The sequence below is a fragment of the Salmo salar genome, chromosome ssa11, assembly GCF_905237065.1.
Source record: "Salmo salar chromosome ssa11, Ssal_v3.1, whole genome shotgun sequence".
Classification (NCBI taxonomy): domain Eukaryota; kingdom Metazoa; phylum Chordata; class Actinopteri; order Salmoniformes; family Salmonidae; genus Salmo; species Salmo salar.
The window spans coordinates 9,777,482-9,797,769 of record NC_059452.1 but is presented as its reverse complement, the minus strand read 5'-3'; the positions used below and the strand labels follow the sequence as shown (position 1 = coordinate 9,797,769).

The following is a 20,288-nucleotide window of genomic DNA, read 5'->3' as shown; positions in this document are numbered from 1 at the left end:
CAAGGAAAAAAAGAAGGAAAAAAAAGAAGAAGAAAGGATAGCTCTGGCAGGAAGTGAAAGTAGGCTCTGTCATGCAGAGAACCTCTAGCATTTTAATACACAGTGCAGTAATGTAAGACTGGGGAAAACCTTGGTGTGTGCCAGTGAGATGGTACATGAAATCCCAGAGCCACCCACAGGTCTCCTCTCCTGTTTCAGTTGCCTACCTGCTTCTCACTCAGCGCTGTGATCTTGGCTTGAAGTTCATGGAGCTGCTTCTTCAAATCAGCATTCTGCAACAACAACAAAAAAAGAGAGCAACAAGCTTGTTATAGCTCCCTTACACATAGCTGTGAAGAACTACTAATTTGTGACAGCTGAGTTGGATTTGAGTGCTATGTGGGGACTGTGCCAAACTCCGGGTGCTGTATTTGTGTGCGTGTGTGTAGGTGTGGCGCAAAGAGCCGAGACAGCAGCTTTAACTAGCATGATGTCCAAGCTAAAATGACTGTGCACACCGTTTTTCCACGGGACGAGCGAAGTGAGGTGGAAAGAGTAATCCCCTCACATCACTGGGCTACCACAGCCACAGCTGTCAGCCACATGAGGGGGAACTCAGAGCTGGGATGTAGGGACACCACTGAATTGTGGGATGGGCTGCTGCTACAGCAGAAAGCGTATACTGTATTTGGGCCTTGCAATCTGGTACAACCGCCTTGGTGACAGGCGGCGGGGCTTACCTGTGGATCCTGCTTCATCTGGGACACTAGTTTCTGTGAGAGAGAAATCATAGAAAGTTATCAACAACCACAAAACAAATTCATTGATACACATAATATATTGCAATGAGAGAGGCTTTCCTAACATGTCAAATGTTTCTTAATGGTTTGAGAAAAGGTTTTGCAATAGGTTTTTACGTGTTTCCTGAGAGAACATTCCTGTCGCTCACCCCCCTTTAAAACGCAGCAGTACCTAATGCATTCTTGTTGTCACAGCCATACAAACTGTAGACACAGTGGCCCCCAGAGGCACCTTCCAATACTGCAACCTTAGAGCACATTCATGGCTCCCCACTGTACAATCCATTCCAGACAAACAAGGAGGTTCATGCTCAACTGGATGGGCCACACCGGGAACTACATTCAGTGGTTGCGAATAGGAACACCATACTGACTGCACTGAACATGTGGGTCTCTCTAATGTGATCAGTCTCATAGTAATGAACACATGCCCCGTTTGCATTTTTCTATAAAGGAGTACATCTGGCTAGTGATAGATGTGTGGGGATAAGTTTTCCTCATGTTTCTGGTTTCTGTATTTGGGTTGAACCAGATGGAGGGTATCACGCACCAAACCTCAAAACAGAAACATTATGGATGGCAGGAAAATACAAACCATAAGACATACATACACTCCTACAAAAAAAGGGTTCCAAAAGGGTTCTTCGGCTGTCCCCATAGGAGACCCCTTTTTGGTTCCATGTAGAACCCTCTTTGGAAAGGGTTCTGCATTGAACCAATAAAATTGTTCTACTTGGTACCAAAAAGGGTTCTTCAAAGGGTTCTCCTATGGGGACAGCTGAAAAACCCATTTAGGTTCTAGATAGCACCTTTTTTCCCTAAGAGTGTAGAGTATACATTTAACAGGATGAACTATATTTTTCTGACCCAAACCCGACACTAAACCATACTTAAAGGACAATCGCTGAAGGAAGAGGCCGGGGGAAGCAGAGTAGAGGACGGTGGATAAGCTGACAGATAGGATGAGTCTAAGGAGAAAGTATTCATGGAGCAGTCTTGAGGGCAAGAATCTGATGGAGTGAATTAACAATAACCCAACCATATTCTGTTTCACAGTTGGGTGTGTTACCAACTTCCCTCCCGAAACACCTCTGATGATAATTTCCAGGTTAATCAAGTAAACAAATGGTGGTTAAATGGCAGAAAAACATAGAAACGCATAGTCCCATTACCTGATGAACCTGTATTTCCGCTTTCAGGGCCTCTTGGAGGGTCTGTAATTCCATCATTGATCCTTTCTGTCGGAAGCTCAGTCCGGGACAGCTTTCAGCCTGTTCAGCCAGGAAGAAGGATATGTTATCCCTTCATTCAACAAGAATACTAATATGTCAACATAAAGACTTGTGACAGTGAAATCAAGTTGTGCTGATAACAAAGCAATGACATGGCATCAGGCCACAGAACACTGTAAAAATGGAGATGTTATCTATCACCTTGAGTAAAGGTGGACGTTAAAGTAGACATTTCCAAAACACTTCACATTGAATTACTAGTTTATAAACATGTATGTATGCATGTATGCATGTACACACATACATATACATACACACATATACAGTTGAAGTCGGAAGTTTACATACACTTAGGTTGGAGTCATTAAAACTTGTTTTTCAACCACTCAACAAATTTCTTGTTAACAAACTATAGTTTTGGCAAGTCGGTTAGGACATCTACTTTGTGCATGACACAAGTGATTTTTCCAACAATTGTTTACAGGCAGATTATTTCACTTATAATTCACTGTATGACAATTCCAGTGGGTCAGAAGTTTACATACACTAAGTTGACTGTGTCTTTAAACAGCTTGGGAAATTCCAGAAAATGATGTCATGGCTTTAGAAGCTTCTGATAGGCTAATTGACATCATTTGAGTCAATTGGAGGTGTACCTGTGGATGTATTTCAAGGCCTACCTTCAAACTCTGTGCCTCTTTGCTTGACATCATGGGAAAATCAAAAGAAATCAGCCAAGACCGCAGAAAAAAAATTGTAGACCTCCGCAAGTCTGGTTCATCCTCGGGAGCAATTTCCTTACGCCTGAAGGTACCACGTTCATCTGTACAAACAATAGTACGAAAGTATAAACACCATGGGACCACGCAGCCGTCATACCGCTCAGGAAGGAGCCGCGTTCCGTCTCCTAGAGATGAACGTACTTTGGTGCGAAAAGTGCAAACCAATCCCAGAACAACAGCAAAGGAACTTGTGAAGATACTGGAGGAAACGGATACAAAAGTATCTATATCCACAGTAAAACGAGTCCTATATCGACATAACCTGAAAGGCCGCTCAGCAAGGAAGAAGCCACTGCTCCAAAACCGCCATAAAAAAGCCAGACTACGGTTTGCAACTGCAAAGTACAAAGATCGTACTTTTTGGAGAAATGTCCTCTGGTCTGATGAAACAAATAGAACTGTTTGGCCATAATGACCATCGTTATGTTTGGAGGAAAAAAGGGGAGGCTTGTAAGCCGAAGAACACCATCCCAACTGTGAAGCACGGGGGTGGCAGCATCATGTTGTGGGGGTGCTTTGCTGCAGGAGGGACTGGTGCACTTCACAAAATAGATGGCATCATGAGGTAGGAAAATTATGTGGATATATTCAAGCAACATCTCAAGACATCAGTCAGGATGTTAAAGCTTGGTCGCAAATGGGTCTTCCAAATGGACAATAAACCCCAAGCATACTTCCGAAGTTGTGGCAAAATGGCTTAAGGACAACAAAGCCAAGGTATTGGAGTGGCCATCACAAAGCCCTGACCTCAATCCTATAGAACATTTGTGGGCAGAACTGAAAAAGCGTGTGCGAGCAAGAAGGCCTACAAACCTGACTCATTTACACCAGCTCTGTCAGGAGGAATGGGCCAAAATTCACCCAACTTATTGTGGGAAGCTTGTGGAAGGCTACCTGAAACGTTTGACCTAAGTAAATCAATTTAAAAGGCAATGCTACCAAATACTAATTGAGTGTATGTAAACTTCTGACCCACTGGGAATGTGATGAAAGAAATAAAAGCTGAAATAAATCATTCTCTACGATTATTGTGACGTTTCACATTCATACAATAAAGTGGTCATCCTAACTGACCTAAGACTTGGAATTTTTACTAGGATTACATTTCAGGAATTGTGAAAAAAACTGAGTTTAATTTAAATGTATTTGGCTAAGGTGCATGTAAACCGCTGACTTCAACTGTACACACACACACACACACACACACACACACACACACACACACACACACACACGTGACAAAAATGTTTTTTCTTAAAGTTTAAAACAACCAATCTTTTTGCGGGTTCCGATTAAAACGACAAGAAAATGTCATTAAAATTCCATGTGAATTCACAATGCAGCTGTGCTGCTGCCAGCAAAGGTTTGGGTCTCACGGTGCGTCCCTTTCTGATGGTTAAGCATTGCACCTGTACTACAATTACTGTACCTCAGTTCCACCACCTTCTCATTTAACTTCTCAAAGTATTGCCAGACAGGACTTCGCTGTTGTCGCTTGCCTTTCTCATTTTTCCAACTGTTAACAGCGATGATGTGGTGGTGGAGAATTGACTCCAAAATAATTGATTCCTCTTCTCCTTGCATGTCGACTCCCGGTGTTGACTCCCATTTCTGAGTGTCAAGATTGTGACAGCTAAGTTGGGGTGTGTGTGTTATGTGGGGAGTGTGCCAAGCTCGGGGTGCTGTGTGTGTGTGTGTGGTGTAAAGATCAGAGAAAGCAGCTTTAACTAGCATGAAGTTCAAGCTAAAATGACTGTGCACACCGTTTTCCAAGAGACGAGTGAACACAAAACGCTCGCATCTTTCAAAGCGAACTAGCGAGAGACAATGAGAGAGGGGAGGGGCACAGTATAGGCAGGCCGGATACCAAGTAGACGAAGTCAGAGCTAGTGCACTAGGCAATCAAAAGCTGCATCTCACATCATTAGCAAAGAGAAAGAGCAGGCGAGCCAGCGAGTGGGAGAGGTGTGAATACAGTGCCTTCTGAAAGTATTCAGACCCCTTGAACTATTCCACATTTTGTTACATTAGCATTATTCTAAAGTTGATTAAATTGTAGTTTTTTTTACTCATCAATTTACACACAATTCCCCATTATGACAAAGCAAAAACAGTTTTTTACAAATTTGTGCAAATTAAAATAAAATAAAAACTGAAATATCACATTTACATAAGTATTCAGACCCTTTACTAAGTACTTAGTTGAAGCACCTTTGGTAGTGATTACAGCCTTGAGTCTTCTTGGGTATGACACTACAAGCATGGCTCACCTGTATTTGGGGAGTTTCTCCCATTTGTCTTTGCAGATCCTCTCAGGCTCTGTCAGGTTAGATGGGGAGCGTCGCTGCACAGCTATTTTCAGGTCTCTCCAGTCCGGGCTCTGGCTGGGCCACTCAAGGACATTCAAAGACTTGCCCAAAGCCACTCCTGCGTTGTCTTGGCTGTGTGCTTAGGGTTGTTGTCCTGTTGGAAGGTAAACCTTCACCCAGTCTGAGGTCCTGAGCACTCTGGAGCAGCTTTTCATCAAGGATCTCTGTACTTTTCTCTGTTCATCTTTCCCTTGATCCCGACTAGTCTCCCTGTCGCTGCCGCTGAAAAACATCCCCACAGCATGATGCTGCAACCACCATGCTTCATTGTAGGGATGGTGGCAGGTTTCCTCCAGACGTGACGCTTGGCATTCAGGCCAAAGAGTTCAATCTTGGTTTCATCAGACCAGAGAATCTAGTTTCTCATGGTCTAAGAGTCTTCAGGTGCCTTTTGGCAAACTCCAGGCGGTCCGTCATGTGCCTTTTACTGAGGAGTGGCTTCCCTCTGGTCACTCTACAATAATGGTCTGATTGGTGGAGTGCTGCAGAGAGTTGTCCTTCTGGAAGTTTCTCACATCTCCACAGAGGAACTCTGACAAAGCTATAGAGTGACCATCGGGTTCTTGGTCACCTCTCTGACCAAGGCCTTTCTCCCCGATTGCTCAGTTTGGTCGGGCGGCCAGCTCTAGGAAGAGTCTTGGTTGTTCCAAATTTCTTCCATTTAAGAATGATGGAGGCCACTGTATTTTTCAGAACCTTCAATGCTGCTGAAATATTTGATTATCCTTCCCCAGATCTGTGCCTCAACACAATCCTGTCTCGGAGCTCTACGGACAATTCCTTCGACCTCATGGCTTGGTTTTTGCTCTGACATGCACTGTCAACTGTGGGACCTTATATAGACAGGTGTGTGCCTTTCCAAATCATGTCCAATCAATTGAATTTACCACAGGTGGACTCCACTCAAGTTGTAGAAATATCTCAAGGATGATCAATGGAAACAGGATGTAACTGAGCTCAAATAAGGTATCTGTTTTTTATTTTTAATACATTTGCAAAAAATCTAAAAACCTGTTTTCGCTTTGTCGTTATAGGGTATTGTGTGTTGATTGCTGAAAAAATTATAATATTTAATCCATTTTAGAATAAGGCTGTAACGTAACAAAATGTGGAAAAAGTCAAGGGGCCTGAATATGTCTTGGTTATCTGTATCTTTCAATGTCTTATCGAACATGCCTCGCAAATTCACCAAAGTAGCCTTAAGTTTACATCTTCCTCTCTGGTTTTAATTAAATTACACAACTTTCCCGAGGCCTTTATAGCCTATCGTCTAGTTAGACTATAACATGTAAAATCATATGTTTTGTGATAACTGCACTGTGATTAAAATGTTCAGTTATGTGTTAAGGATCCCAATTGCATTTAAACGTTCACACCCTTAATACACACACACACACACACACACATCCACACACCATACATGTTCATGGCTTTACCTTCACACAGTCTTCAGTTTTGAACACCATCCAATTTTGCATTGAGGGGGTGGCAGCTGTGACACAAAAAAGAGGGAATCAGATAAGCCACTCCACTTAAATAATGTTGCAGTACAACGTCCAGCAGCATGTCATAGTATGGGCTTTCCTCACCCACAGCAGGGGCACAAAACACTTGCTGTCCACTCTATTCTCTCACACCGTAGAGCCCATTCAGAGACGTCAGGGCCCAAGGCTACTCCACTAAGTCGTTAGATTGTGATATGCCAGAGAAGATTCAGCATAATGTTTTGGAATTGTTTTTTTTCTGACTACCCTCTGTTCTCTTGGCCTGGTTGGACCTTTAAAGTATTAATAGTACATTAGACAATTTTCTGTTCTACAGTAACGGGATAAAACAAATGCAGTATTTTTTTTGGAAGACAGTTTGATAATCGTTGACATTTAAATACAGATTCTGATATTCTGTACAACTTATTTAAAAGTAACCTACTGATTTCTGATAGTGAACTATAATGCTAATGTTACCGGTGTGAAATGGCTAGCTAGTTAGCGGGGTGCGCGCTAATAGCGTTTCAATCGGTGACGTCACTTGCTCTGAGACCTTGAAGTAGTTGTTTCCCTTGCTCTGCGTGGGCCCCGGCTTTTGTGGAGCGATAGGTAACGATGCTTCGTGGGAGGCAGTTGTTGATGTGTACAGAGGGTCCCTGGTTCGAGCCCAGTTAGGGGCAAGGAGAGGGACGCTAGCATGTGTTGTACTAAGAAAATAAAGAGAGACAAATGTGCAAACTCCCCAAAACATCCTACTAGTTTTGTACACTGTGTGTGAGCAATTCATAGAGAGTGAAAACGGGGAAAGAGAGCGAGTCAAATCGCAGCAGCGTTACAGCCTCCCAGCCGGCGGATTGATTTTTGGCCAGGGCCTTGTGCCAAGAGAACAATAATAACATTGGAGCCATTACATGGGCTCACCACCTGGCTGAGTGGACTGGCTTCCTCCCTCTCCCATTTTTTCACTCTCTCTCTGTCTCCTGCTATCCTCATATCCTTCGCTCACTATCCTTGAGAACATGCCAACTTCTGGGGAAGGGTGTATATAGGTAAAACACAGTCCAGGTGTGCATTAGTGATGGGGGAATAAATCGATAGTTACCTATTTTATTTGGGGGAAATAACTGTATACTGCAGCCTGCAAATGAGTTTTATTTTGTTCAGTAGGTAAACATGATATATTATTTTGGGCTACTATACAGTGTCTTCGGAAACTATTCAGACACCTTGACTTTTTCCACATTTTGTTACGTTACAGACCTTATTCTGAAATGGAATAAATCGTTTTTTCCCCTCATCAATTTACACAAAATACCCCATAATGATAAAGCAAAAACAGGTTTTTAAAAATGTATGCTAATTTATCACAAATAAAATAAGTATTCAGACCCTTTACTCAGTACTTAGTTGAAGCACCTTTGGCACTGATTACAGCCTTGAGTCTTCTTGGGTATGATGATACAAGCTTGGCACACCTATAGTTGGGGAGTTTATCCCATTCTTCTTTGCAGATCCTCTCAAGCTCTGCCAGGTTAGATGGGGAGTGTTGCTGCACACCTATTTTCAGGTCTCTCCAGAGATGTTTGATCGGGTCCGGGCTCTGGCTGGGCCACTCAAGAACACTCAGAGACTTGTCCCAAAGCCACTCCTATGTTGTCTTGGCTGTGTGCTTAGGGTCTTTGTCCTGTTGAAAGGTGAACCTTCGCCCCAGTCTGAGGTCCTGAGCACTCTGGAGCACGTTTTCATCAAGGATCTCTGTACTTTGCTCAGTTCATCTTTCCCTCGATCCCGACTAGTCTCCCTGTCGCTGAAAAACATCCCCACAGCATGCTGCCACCACCATGCTTCATTGTAAGGATTGTGCCAGGTTTCCTCCAGACGTGACGCTTGGCATTCAGGCCAAAGAGTTCAATCTTGGTTTCATCTGACCAGAGAATCTAGTTTCTCATGGTCTAAGAGTCTTTATGTGCCTTTTGGCAAACTCCAAGCAGGCTGGCATGTGCCTTTTACTGAGGAGTGGATTCTGTCTGACCATAAAGGCCTGATTGGTGGAGTGCTGCAGAAATGGTTGTCCTTCTGCAAGGTTCTCCTATCTCCACAGAGGAGCTCTGTCAGAGTGACCATTGGGTTCTTGGTCACCTCCCTGACCAAGGCCCTTCTCCCCCAATTGCTCTGTTTGGCCTGGTGGCCAACTTTAGGAAGAGTCTTGGTGGTTCCAAACTTCTTCCATTTAAGAATGATGGAGGCCACTGTGTTCTCGGGGACCTTCAAAGCTGCAGAAATGTTTTGGTACCTTTCCCCAGATCTGTGCCTCGACAAAATCCTGTCTCGAAGCTCTACGGACAATTCCATCCACCTCACGGCTTGGTTTTTGCTCTGACATGCACTGTCAACTGTTGGGACCTTATATAGACAGGGGGGTTCATTTCCAAATCATGTCCAATCAATGGAATTTACCACAGGTTGACTCCAATCGTGTTGTCGAATCATCTGAAGGATGATCAATGGAAACAAGACGTACCCGAGCTCAGTTTCGAGTCTCAGCAAACGGTCTGAATACTTACGTAAATAAGGTATTTCAGTTTTTAGATATATATATATACACACACACACACACACACACACACACACACACACACGTGTACAAATATCTAAAAACCTGTTTTCACTGTAATTATGGGGTATTGTGTCGATTACTGGGGAAAAAGAACAAGGCTGTAATGTAACGTAACAAAATGTTGAAAAAGTGATGCAATCTGAATACTTTCCGAATGTACTGTAGGTAGCGTTAGCTAGCGCTAGTCGGCTGTACCTGCGGAAAAACTACGGTATTTTTCATCCTATAGCTTGTTCTCCATCATCTTTTTAAATAGTGAGCCAACATATTTTCAGCACTTTTACTTCCATGACTGATCAAAACTTGTTTTCTCATGCTCTCTCTTGTCTCTCAGCAGCAGACAAATAGTGAGCAGTATGTTTGGAACATCAAAACGCCAATACAATCGCAGTGTCGAATCGCAATACTTATAGAATTGTGAGAATCGCAATACATATCGTATCGGGACCTAAATATTAAGATAATATCTGGAGGTCCCTGGCAATTCCCAGCCTTAGTGTACATATCAGGAAGCTGATCTACTATTCAAATGATCTAGCAGAAGTACACTGCTTTTTCATACTGTAGGTTACTAAAAGTCTGTAAGAGTTCCAGTAATTTCAATTCAGGAAATAGTCTATATCCCTTGATTTTGAAGAATATGACATGTTAATACATTATCAAAACCAAAAAACGAAAGACCACTTAGTCCATTGTTTTTGATATCACAGAAAACTTTGTAAACAATTCTTTATAGCTTCAAATTATGTTGAAAAAACGTTACAGTATGTCGCTCTCATGGAATGTCATTGCTTGAACACCATAGCCTACAGGCATATATTAAAAACGAGTGCTATTTGCACATAAAAGTGTCATGCATTAAATGCATTTGCACCATTGTTTTTGTTTTGTTCATGGTCCACTCTTTGATGGTATGCACAACTTATAGTGTGAGAGTTAGGACATTGCAATGAAAGATCTAATCATCAACTGATACAGTGGCTTTATTTTCTAAAACCTGTACTTTCTGCAGAAATCCTTGAAATTGTTCATGATGTGCATACTAAATGTTAATACTATAGGTATAACAGTTGTAGGCCTACCAACCTGGACTCAGGGGTATGCGTAACATAGTAAATGTAAATCCAGAACACTCCAATTAGTATGATATGTTTCGTTTCATATGGTATGTATTAATTTGTGGATGTCCATCATCCATTTCATATGATGTTACGAATTGCAATTCGTTCAATCAAATATAATTGTATTAGTCACATGAGCCGAATACAACAGGTGTAGACCTTACAGTGAAATGTTTACTTTACGAGCCCCTAACCAACAGTGCAGTTTCAAAAAAATATATGGATAAGAATATGAGATAAAAGTAACAAGTAATTAAAGAGCAGTAGTAAAAAAATAACAATATATACAGGGGGGTGCTGGTACAGAGTCAATGTGCAGGAGCACCGGCTAGTTGAGGTGGTAAGTACATGTAGGTAGAGTTATTAAAGTGACTATGCATAGATGACAACAGAGAGTGCCAGTGGTGTGGAGAGGAGGTTGGAACCTAAAAAAAAAATCTAATCGTTTCGTTCTGAACAGAACCATTATTTGATCTGTATAGGAAAGTCGTTATGCGCAAATTGTATTTTGCTTAACAGCATGGTTTAATCATAATGAAAGACAAACACAAACACTGTGCTGCCAGTCACTAAGGACAGACCAGTGTAGCTAGCTGACAAGCTTGTGTGTGCAGAACAGCACTAGAATGAAAAACACGTCTTACCTTTTTGAAGTTAGTTAAATCCAATGTGAAACCTGATAACTATAGTATCCTTAACTAGCATTGAAAACGTTAATCCATTCTTCTCTAATTAAACATATCTCCATAATATCAAAATCACACTTGTAACGTCGTCAGTAGGCTAGTAACCTACGCTTCAGAGGGGGAGGGGCAGGTAGCCTACACACACACACACACACACACACACACACACACACACGTTTCTGAGTGACAGAGTAAAGGCTTTGCATAGGCACTTTGTTGGATTTTTGGGGGACTGGAAAGAAAATGTCAGGAACGTAAAATAATGTTATTAACTGGGTCCCATACTTTTAAAATAACAGTTCTGTTCCGGAACAGTATAGATCACGTTCATTTCTGGTTCTGTTCATCAAATAACATTTGAACACCACAGCATCTCTGAGGATAGAATCAGTGCCCTGAAGAATTTAGGCTGTTCTGGAGGGAAAAGGGGTCAGAACCAGTACTGGATGGGTGCTAATTAGCTAAAATGCTATTGTTGTCCGTGATGAGATTCGAACATGCAACTGCTGGGTTACTAGACGTTCGCGTTATACACACACCCTACTTTTGTTTTTGCCTTAAGTAACATTCTGTCTTTAGTAACAATACCAAACGTAACATATCATACTAATTTGGATTTTCTCGGTTTACGTTTACTATGTTACGTCTAGTCTATGTGACCAGGCTTTGCCTACATATGGTCTAATCAAATCAAATTGTATCGGTTGCATACAAATATTTAGGGGATGTTATTGCGAGTGTAGCGAAATGCTTGTGCTCCTAGCTCCAACAGTGCAGTAAGTGAGTACAACAATGAGTAGCCTTCCTACATTGTAATTCCGCTGCACCTGTTTAAATACATGATGTAAAGTGGGGCCAAACATGAACGTGATGCAAAACTAGAAATGTACGCTACAGATGGGTCGACTTATACGTCCTACTCCTAAAGTGGCCTACTTGACACGTCACTGCACCCGTCTGTCACTCAAAGAAACTAATAATTAGGGCATCGTTTAATAAAAACTGATACAATATCAAGCGTCCCAATCTCAGCCGTTCGACTGGAATAGGGCCTACCAACTACCCCCACTATTTCACCAGCTAGGCCACATTTATATGGGGGGGAATAACTGTATAGCGAATCCTGAGAATGAGTTATATCTTGTTCAGTAGGTAAATATTCTTCTTTCTCAGAGTAGGCTAGTATGTGGGGCACCAGGAGAAACTATTGAATTCCCACTTGATTCCGGCATAACTAAATTAACTAAAGATCATTCACGAGCTGGAGTTGGTCCTCCAAATAGCAAGTTGGTTGTCCAATGAGAATCCGCTTAGTTATTTTACACTATTAACTTAAATATCACATGGTATAAACTTGAAAAATAAATGAACTACGCAAGAGCAGGAGATGCACATGTCAAACCTCTTTGGGAATAAAATACAAGAACTTATGTGATACGTTTTATTTTTACGTGAAATGGTAACCTACTCAATAGCATTCACTAACGCTTTTGTGGCGCTATTACGTGTTACTCGTCGCGACACAAGCGTTCCTGTACGAAAAAAGAAACAGAGGGCAAGCAACAAAGCATTCGTTCAACTAAAAAGCAGACCAATTGACTTATTCACATCTTATTATCCGTCTGAAATGGATGACTGCCCGGCAGTTCGCTACACAACGAAATACATTTGAATTGTGCTTTGAAATTCTTCGCAAACGGTGTTTTTATTGTATAACTGAGGCGTAAAGCTTAGCGCAAGTTAGAATCATCCCCTTTACGCACTACGTTCAATACCCTCCAATAGCAAGGCACTTATAAAATATCACCCAACTCCTAGAATATGGATATATGAACAAAACGATTGCTCAGCGACTGCTTTCCTTCGACTAAAATGCGAATACACTTGATCTAAAACGACAATATTAATCAAATAAAAGAGAGTAGCAGGGATGGAAATGAAAGTTCTTATAATAATAGAAAGATCCCGAGATGTTCTTACCCTCCTCTTTTACTCACTTGAGCAGCAGCCAACCCTGCTCTTCTCACACAAATTATTTAAATAAATATTTACAAACACCGTAGTACTTCTTCACCGAAAAACGCCCAGAGCGTGTATTTATCCACTTAATATCCAAATACACTCCATTGCATATGATGTGATTTTCCCGATAATTTTCCCCACTATTTAATTTGAGTATAAAGAGAAAAACTGAGATACAGAACAAGAACTCTTCGTCAATCTCATTCACCCCCCTATCCTGAGCACATTGCACATCAATGCGCGTAGGAAGAGTGAGCGAGAACGGGGCAGGGAAAACTAAGGGGCACTTAACACAAAACAAGTCACCAATGGCTCTGATTGATTCAATAATATCATTAAAGTATTAAATCGATTCAGTATATTGTGATGCTATGTATAGATACAGATGAAATCGCATTTAGTAGAGGATCTACTTTATGTGACGGTGCGGCGAATTTATTTCCCTTTGCCTAAGGAACGGAGGTGATATGCCTCCATTGCCTAGGAAAAAAACCCGGATGTAGACTTGATGAAACGCTTCGTATGTACAGACCACTTTCACGAATTGTCGGACACAAATACCCCAACTCTTTGCAATGATATACCACATTCAGAAGCTTTGATCATAGTCAGACAGACAAACACGTACAAATCCGATATTGTTACTTACTAACGTGAATAAATGCAATTGTAGATAATAATTTGTTCTTAACTGACTTGCCTAGTTAAATAAAGGTTAATATATATATATATAAAACATTTTATATATATATTTATTTATTTATATATTTATATATATATATATATATATATATTTATATTTATATATATATATAAAATGTTTTGTTAGAAGAATTGAGGTTGATAATGATGTAAGGCTTGACCAAACTAGCTGACACCAATAGGCACATACTTTTCCCACATTTTGTTGGAACATTTTTAAATGGATTAATTTGATATTTTGTGCCACTGATCTACACACAATACCCCATATTGTCAAAGTGTAATTGTGTTTTACATTTTTTTTACACAATACATTTTTTAAATCTGAAATGACTTGAGTCAACCCCTTTGTTATGGCAAGCCTAAATACGTTCAGGAGTAAAAATGTGCTTCACAAGTCACATAATAAGTTGCTGGACTCATTCTGAGTGCAATAATAGTGTTTAACATGATTTTTGAGTAATTACCCCATCTCTGTACCCCACACACATACAATTATCTGTAAGGTCCCTCAGTCGAGTAGTGAATTTCAAGCACAGATTCAACCTCAATGACCAGCGAGGGTTTCCACTGCCTCACATAAAAGGTCACCTATTGGTAGATCAAAAACTATACTAAATATATTCACGTCACAAAATAATTGATTAAAACACACTGTTTTGTAATTAAGGTCTATAGTAGCCTCAACAGCACTCTGTAGGGTAGCACCATTGTGTAGCCGAAGGACAGCTAGTTTCCGTCCTCCTCTGGATACATTGACTTCAATACAAAACCTAGGAGGCTCATGGTTCTCACCCCCTTCCATATACTTACACAGTAATTATGACAACTTCCGGAGGAAGTTCTCCAACCTATCAGAGCTATTGCATCATGAACTGACACATTGTCCACCTAATCAAAGGATCAGAGAATTAATCAAGTACTGAAAACATACGCTTCATCTAGCTAGCATTGCAGTGCATAAAATGTGGTGAGTAGTTGACTCAAAGAGAGAGAAAGATGATAGTTGAACAGTTTGGAACAAATGTATTTATTTAAAAATTAAGGAGAAGCAGGAGAGAGAGAGAGATTTCGTTGTATTTTTCTCTCACTTTCACTTAGCTAGCGAATGCAGCTAGCTAGTTTAGCCTACTCAAACACCCATCTCAAACAGAGAGGGATGCTACAGTATGTTAGCTAGCTGGCCATGGCTATCCAACACTGGAACACTACCAAGTCAAGGTAAGCTTTTGGTTTTATTAATTTATTGCCACCAGGGCTCACTGATGTAACTGCTAAACTGCTTGTTGACTGTACACTGCACTGCATGATTGTAGCAGGTTTACTAACGCGTAATTATTTTTGTACATTTAAAAAAAAAAAACATTTCGTCATATCCAATTACAATCTTGTCTCATCACTGCAACTCCCCAACGGGCTCGGGAGGGGCAAAGATTGAGTCATGCGTCCTCCGAAATATGACCCTCCAAACTGCGATCCTTAAGACCTGTAAGCCTGCTGCACCAATGTGTCGGGGGAAACACCATTCAACTGACAACCGAAGTCAGCCTGCAGGCACCCAACCTGCCACAAGAGCGCGATGAGCCAAGTAAAGCCCACCCGCAGCCAAACCCTCCCCTGGGCCAATTGTGTGCCGCCCTATGGGACTCCCAGTCACGGGCGGTTATGACACAGCCTGGGATCGAACCCGGGTCTGTAGTGACACCTCAAGCACTGCAATGCAGGGCCTTAGACTGCTGCGCCACTCAGAAGGCTGCTAATGCGTTATTTCTAGTAGCTATGTCGACTTTGACGTTCGTTTTTTTTGCCTGGTCACAGACAGCTGTTGTGTTGTGCACTGAAGTCCTGTGTAATGCTTTCAACACCTTGTCCGTGTCCCGATGAATTGAGGCTGTTCTGAGGGCAAAAGAGGGGGGTGCAATTCAATATTAGGAAGGTTTTCTTAATGTTTTGTACACTCAGTGTATTTGAACCGAATTCATATTCTATCAGGCAGATGGAGTTTTGTGACCATGGTGATTCCAACATTGTTTGTTTAAATCTATCAAAAGTAAAGGTCTTTACAGACCATGTGTGGTCTTGTTGCACTACATGTAACTAAGAAATGAATAAAGGGTCCTTATGATACAGTATAGCTGACCCTGCTCATTCCTGATTAATTTTAGACAAATCTGACGGAGCTGACCAAATCACATTTTTGAGAGAAATATTAAAGAAACTATATACATAAGATCATTTTTTCAGTTAATAATCATTATTGCCAGTTTTTAGAATTTTAAACAGTTTGAAATTGGGATCCTTTGAGCCAGACAAGGGCATTTCAAGGCATAGAGCCAACACGAATAATATTGAAAGTATTTAGAAAATACCCAAATCAAAATTTTCCCTTATCAAATTCTCCTAAATGTACATTTTAAGCTCAAATAATGCTACAAAATCAATAATTTGTGTAAGGTTCTGTTTTTATTTTCTTAGTGAACCTTGTGTTCTGTTTCGTTGTGTTCTTGAACGTAGCCCCTGTTTCGTTGTGTTCTTGAACGTAGCCCTGTTTCTTTGTGTTCTTGAACGTAGCCCTGTCTTTCATTTTTGTTCATTGATTTCACCTGTGTTAGTTACTCACCTGGTCTCATCAGCTCCTTATTTAGTTCAGTTCATTCTGTTTGTGCCTTTGTGATGTGTTGTTTGTTTTGACTCTACTAAGCCTTTTCGTAGTTCGTTTGTGAGAACCAGTTATAGCCTTCAGTCCTAGTTTTGATTCACCTGCCTGTTTGCCTACTTGTGTATGACCATTACCTGCCTGTGACCACGATTCCTGCCTTCTGCGAAGATGTAATAAACACCTGGCGTGTGAATCTACACCTTTTTCTCCCTGAGTATTCATTACAATTTTCAACTATAAGAAAGTTTCCCTCCTGGCGAAGGATTGTCCCGACTTTCAACAATCTCTAAACAAACTTTCTGCTATTCTGCAAATTTTGACATGAGGCTGAAAGCAAATTTTGCTGTTGTAAAGCAAATTCATTTTGGGGGGTTGGGGGGCCCCAAAGCTTGTGGGCACCCCCGTCAAGATTGGGAATTGAATGCCAGAACAGTCCCATATCTAACAGGCCCTGTCCTACAGCCTAGATTAAACTACACTGTAGCCCGTATCACCCAATTCGATAGAACATGGCTACAAAAGAAAATATGGCAATTTATTTGAAAGCAAATGATTAAGGCATATTAATCATATCCACAAAACATGTGGACATGATCATATCCAACATCTGCAAATTATAGAGTGAAATACTTTGAATTCCAGATCCTTTGTATTTTGTTGGAACACCACGAAAAGGATCAAACCATTCTTCTCAAAATGTCAATGTTTGTATGCTAAAAGGGTGTGCACATTTGCCCGTAGGCTAACATGCAAGTTGGGTATTCTAGCTGTATAAAAAAATGTCCCGTTCACACAGTATGGAAATTACTTTTGTGATTAAAGTAATATAGGATGTTGGAACATTACGAATGAGACGAGTTTGTATTTGAAAGATGTACCATACTTTTAGAGATATATTAATACTCATTCATAAGGACAGTAGGCAAGCAATTACCTGATCAGAACTTTCTATTTTGGCCCTATTTTGTTCTCCACAAATGCAAAATATTTTTACCCTTTTGTCTTGTTTAAGAAGGTTAGCCTCGGCCTTCAGTCAACGAGATTGGATTGGAAGGATTGCAACGCAAGACTTATGTACTCTTATAAGATATTAACCTGTTGGAATGATCAATCATATGCGTTATGTTGGATTGTCCACAGTGAGTGCCTGCTACATGGTCATTGTGTACACCCACAGTAGTCCTCTTTCTCCTTGACCTCCTATTTGGCACAGAGCACTCTAAATGCACAACAGCTCATGGCTGTAGACTAAAGTCTGTTTGCTCTTTGGGTTTGAGATTGATCTTGCAGCCACTTCAGTAGTGCTCATCAAAAGTGCTACTGTGGCCCTGACATCTCCTTTGTGAGCCACTGTTTCCACCACTGTAACAGCCAGATAGTGGTGATGATTAGTGCAGACACAGCATGCCTAAGGATAGAATCTGCACAAGTAGAACCTATAGGGCACAGGTGTCAAACTCATTCCACGGAGAGCCGAGTGTCTACGGGTTTTCACTCCTCCTTTATTGATGAATTAAGGTAACTAATTAGTAAGGAACCACACACCTGGTTGTCTAGGGCTTAATTCAAAGGAAAAACTAAAACCTACAGACACCAGGCCCTCCATGAAATGAGTTTGACACCCCTGCTATAGGGATCACTGGAGACAGTCTTGTGTAGCCTACTGATGCAAGAGCAGGGTTCTCAGTTGGGATAAAATCACATCAAATCTTGACCCTGGCCTGCGGCATAGTAGGGTTTATGAAGAAAGGTCAAATGTACTCAACGTACTGCACAACTGCAATTTAGGACACTAACATTTATTTTATGTCACGTACGAATGGCTTAAAATACAGTATGATGCAACATAGTGGCACACAATATGACAGGGTTAGGCAACTACATTCAGCCGTGGGCCGATTTATGTCAGAGCCGATGTTCGGAGGGGGAAATGTTTTGATATTGAAATAAAAATAGCTGCATTGGGCCTTTAATCATTTATGGATGCAGTGCTATGTGAAATAGCAAGTTTAGTTATCATCACATAATATAAGTAGACCTATTGCAAAAGTTATTGTGTGGTAAACATGCATAGAGGAAACTCTTTCACAAAAAAGCAGCAGTTTTGGGATCTCAGCAAGGTCACAGCAACAATCAGGTGAGTGAGTCATAAAGTATAGTACAGCCATCAGCTCAGAGTCACTCTTAATGACATAGACTGTTTCAAATAGTTCCTTCAGAAAGTATTCAAACCACTTGACTTTTCCCACATTTTGTTGTGTTACAGACGGAATTTACAGTTGATTAAATTGAGATTTTCTGTCACTGATCTATACACAATACCCCATAGTATCAACGTGGAATTTTGTTTGTAGAACATTTTAGAAATTCATTTAAAAAGAATTAAGCTGAAATGTCAATAAGTATCAATAAGTCAATAGGTATTCAACCCATTTGTTATGGCAAGCCTTAATGTGTTCAGCAGTAAAAGTGTGCTTAACAAATCGCATAAGTTGCATGGATTCATTCCATGCTTAATAACAATGGTTAACATGATTTTTGAATAACTACCCCATCGCTGTACCCCAGACATACAATTACCTGTGAGGTTCCTCCAATTGAGTAATGAATTTCAAGCACAGATTCAACCTCAAAGACCAGGGAGGTTTTTCAATGCCTCGCAAAGAAGGGCACCAATTGGTAGATGCGTCAAAAAAAAGCAGACACTGAATATCCCTTTGAGCAAGTTATTAATTAGGCTTTGGATGGTGTATCATTACACCCCATCGCTACAAAGATCCTTTCTAACTCAGTTGCCGGAGAGGGAGGGAACTGCTTGGGGATTTCACCATGACGCCAATGGTGATTTTATAACAGTTACAGAGTTTAATGGTTGTGATAGGAGAAAACTGAGGACGGATCAACAACATTGTAGTTACTCCACAATACTAACCTAAATGACAGAGTGAAAAGAAGGAAGACTGTACAGAATAAAAATATTCCAAAGTGTGCATCCTGTTTGCAACAAGACACTTAATTAAGTAATACTGCAAAGAAATTTGGAAAATAAATTTACCTTTTGTCCTGAATATAAAGCATTATGTTTGGAGCTAATCCAACACTGAGTACCACTCTTCATATTTTAAAGCACGGTGGTGGCTGCATCATGATATGGGTATCCTTGTCATCGGCACAAACTAGGGAGTTTTTTAGGATAAAAAGAAACGGAATACAGCTATGAGCATAGGCAGTCCTAGAGGAAAAGCAGGGAGGCAAATTCACCTTTCAGCTGAATAACCTAAAACACAAGGCCAAATCTATGCTGGAGTTGCTTACCAAGATGACATTGAATGTTCCTGAGTGGCCTAGTTGGTTCTGACTTAAATTGGCTTGAAAATCTATGGCAAGACTTGAAAATGACTGTCTAACAATGATCAACAATCAGCTTGACAGAGCTTGAAGAATTTTAAAACAAAACTTCCTAGTCCTTGCCGATGACAAGCATACCCATAACATGATGCAGCCACCACCATGCTTAAACATATGAAGAGTGGTACTTTGTCATTATGGGGTATTGTGTGTAGATGGGTAAGAAACAAAATCTGTTTAATCCATTTTGAATTAAGGCTGTAACACAATAAAATGTAGAATAAGTCAAGGGGTATGAATACTTTCTGAAGGTACATATTTCTCACCCATCTACACGGTATTCACACCTATGAGTCAATAGATGTTAGAATCAACTTTGGCAGTGATTACAGCTGTGAGTTTTTCTGGGTTAGTTTCTAAGAGCTTTGCACACCTGGATTGTAGAAAATGTGCACTTTATTCTTAAAAAAATTATTCAAGCTCT

The 20,288-nt window shown here is 40.7% G+C and overlaps 1 protein-coding gene across 8 annotated transcripts in view; it reads right to left on the bottom strand.

The window, feature by feature from the left end:
• Positions 1-13,314, bottom strand: part of LOC106561954 (PHD finger protein 21A) — a 47,949-nt gene extending 34,635 nt beyond the window's left edge. For 6 of the 8 annotated variants that reach the window (XM_014126433.2, XM_014126435.2, XM_014126429.2 and 3 more), the window contains exons 1-5: positions 13,054-13,314; positions 6,599-6,654; positions 1,952-2,050; positions 720-752; positions 207-272 (exon numbers count right to left, since the gene is read on the bottom strand). In XM_014126433.2, coding sequence (XP_013981908.2) covers positions 207-272; positions 720-752; positions 1,952-2,050; positions 6,599-6,640 — 240 coding nt within the window. In that variant the 5' untranslated portion in view covers positions 6,641-6,654; positions 13,054-13,314. The remainder of the gene's footprint in view (positions 1-206; positions 273-719; positions 753-1,951; positions 2,051-6,598; positions 6,655-13,053) is intronic. The other 2 variants (XM_014126430.2, XM_014126432.2) reach the window with 2 other exon arrangements.
• Between the last annotated feature and the right edge of the window lie 6,974 nt (positions 13,315-20,288).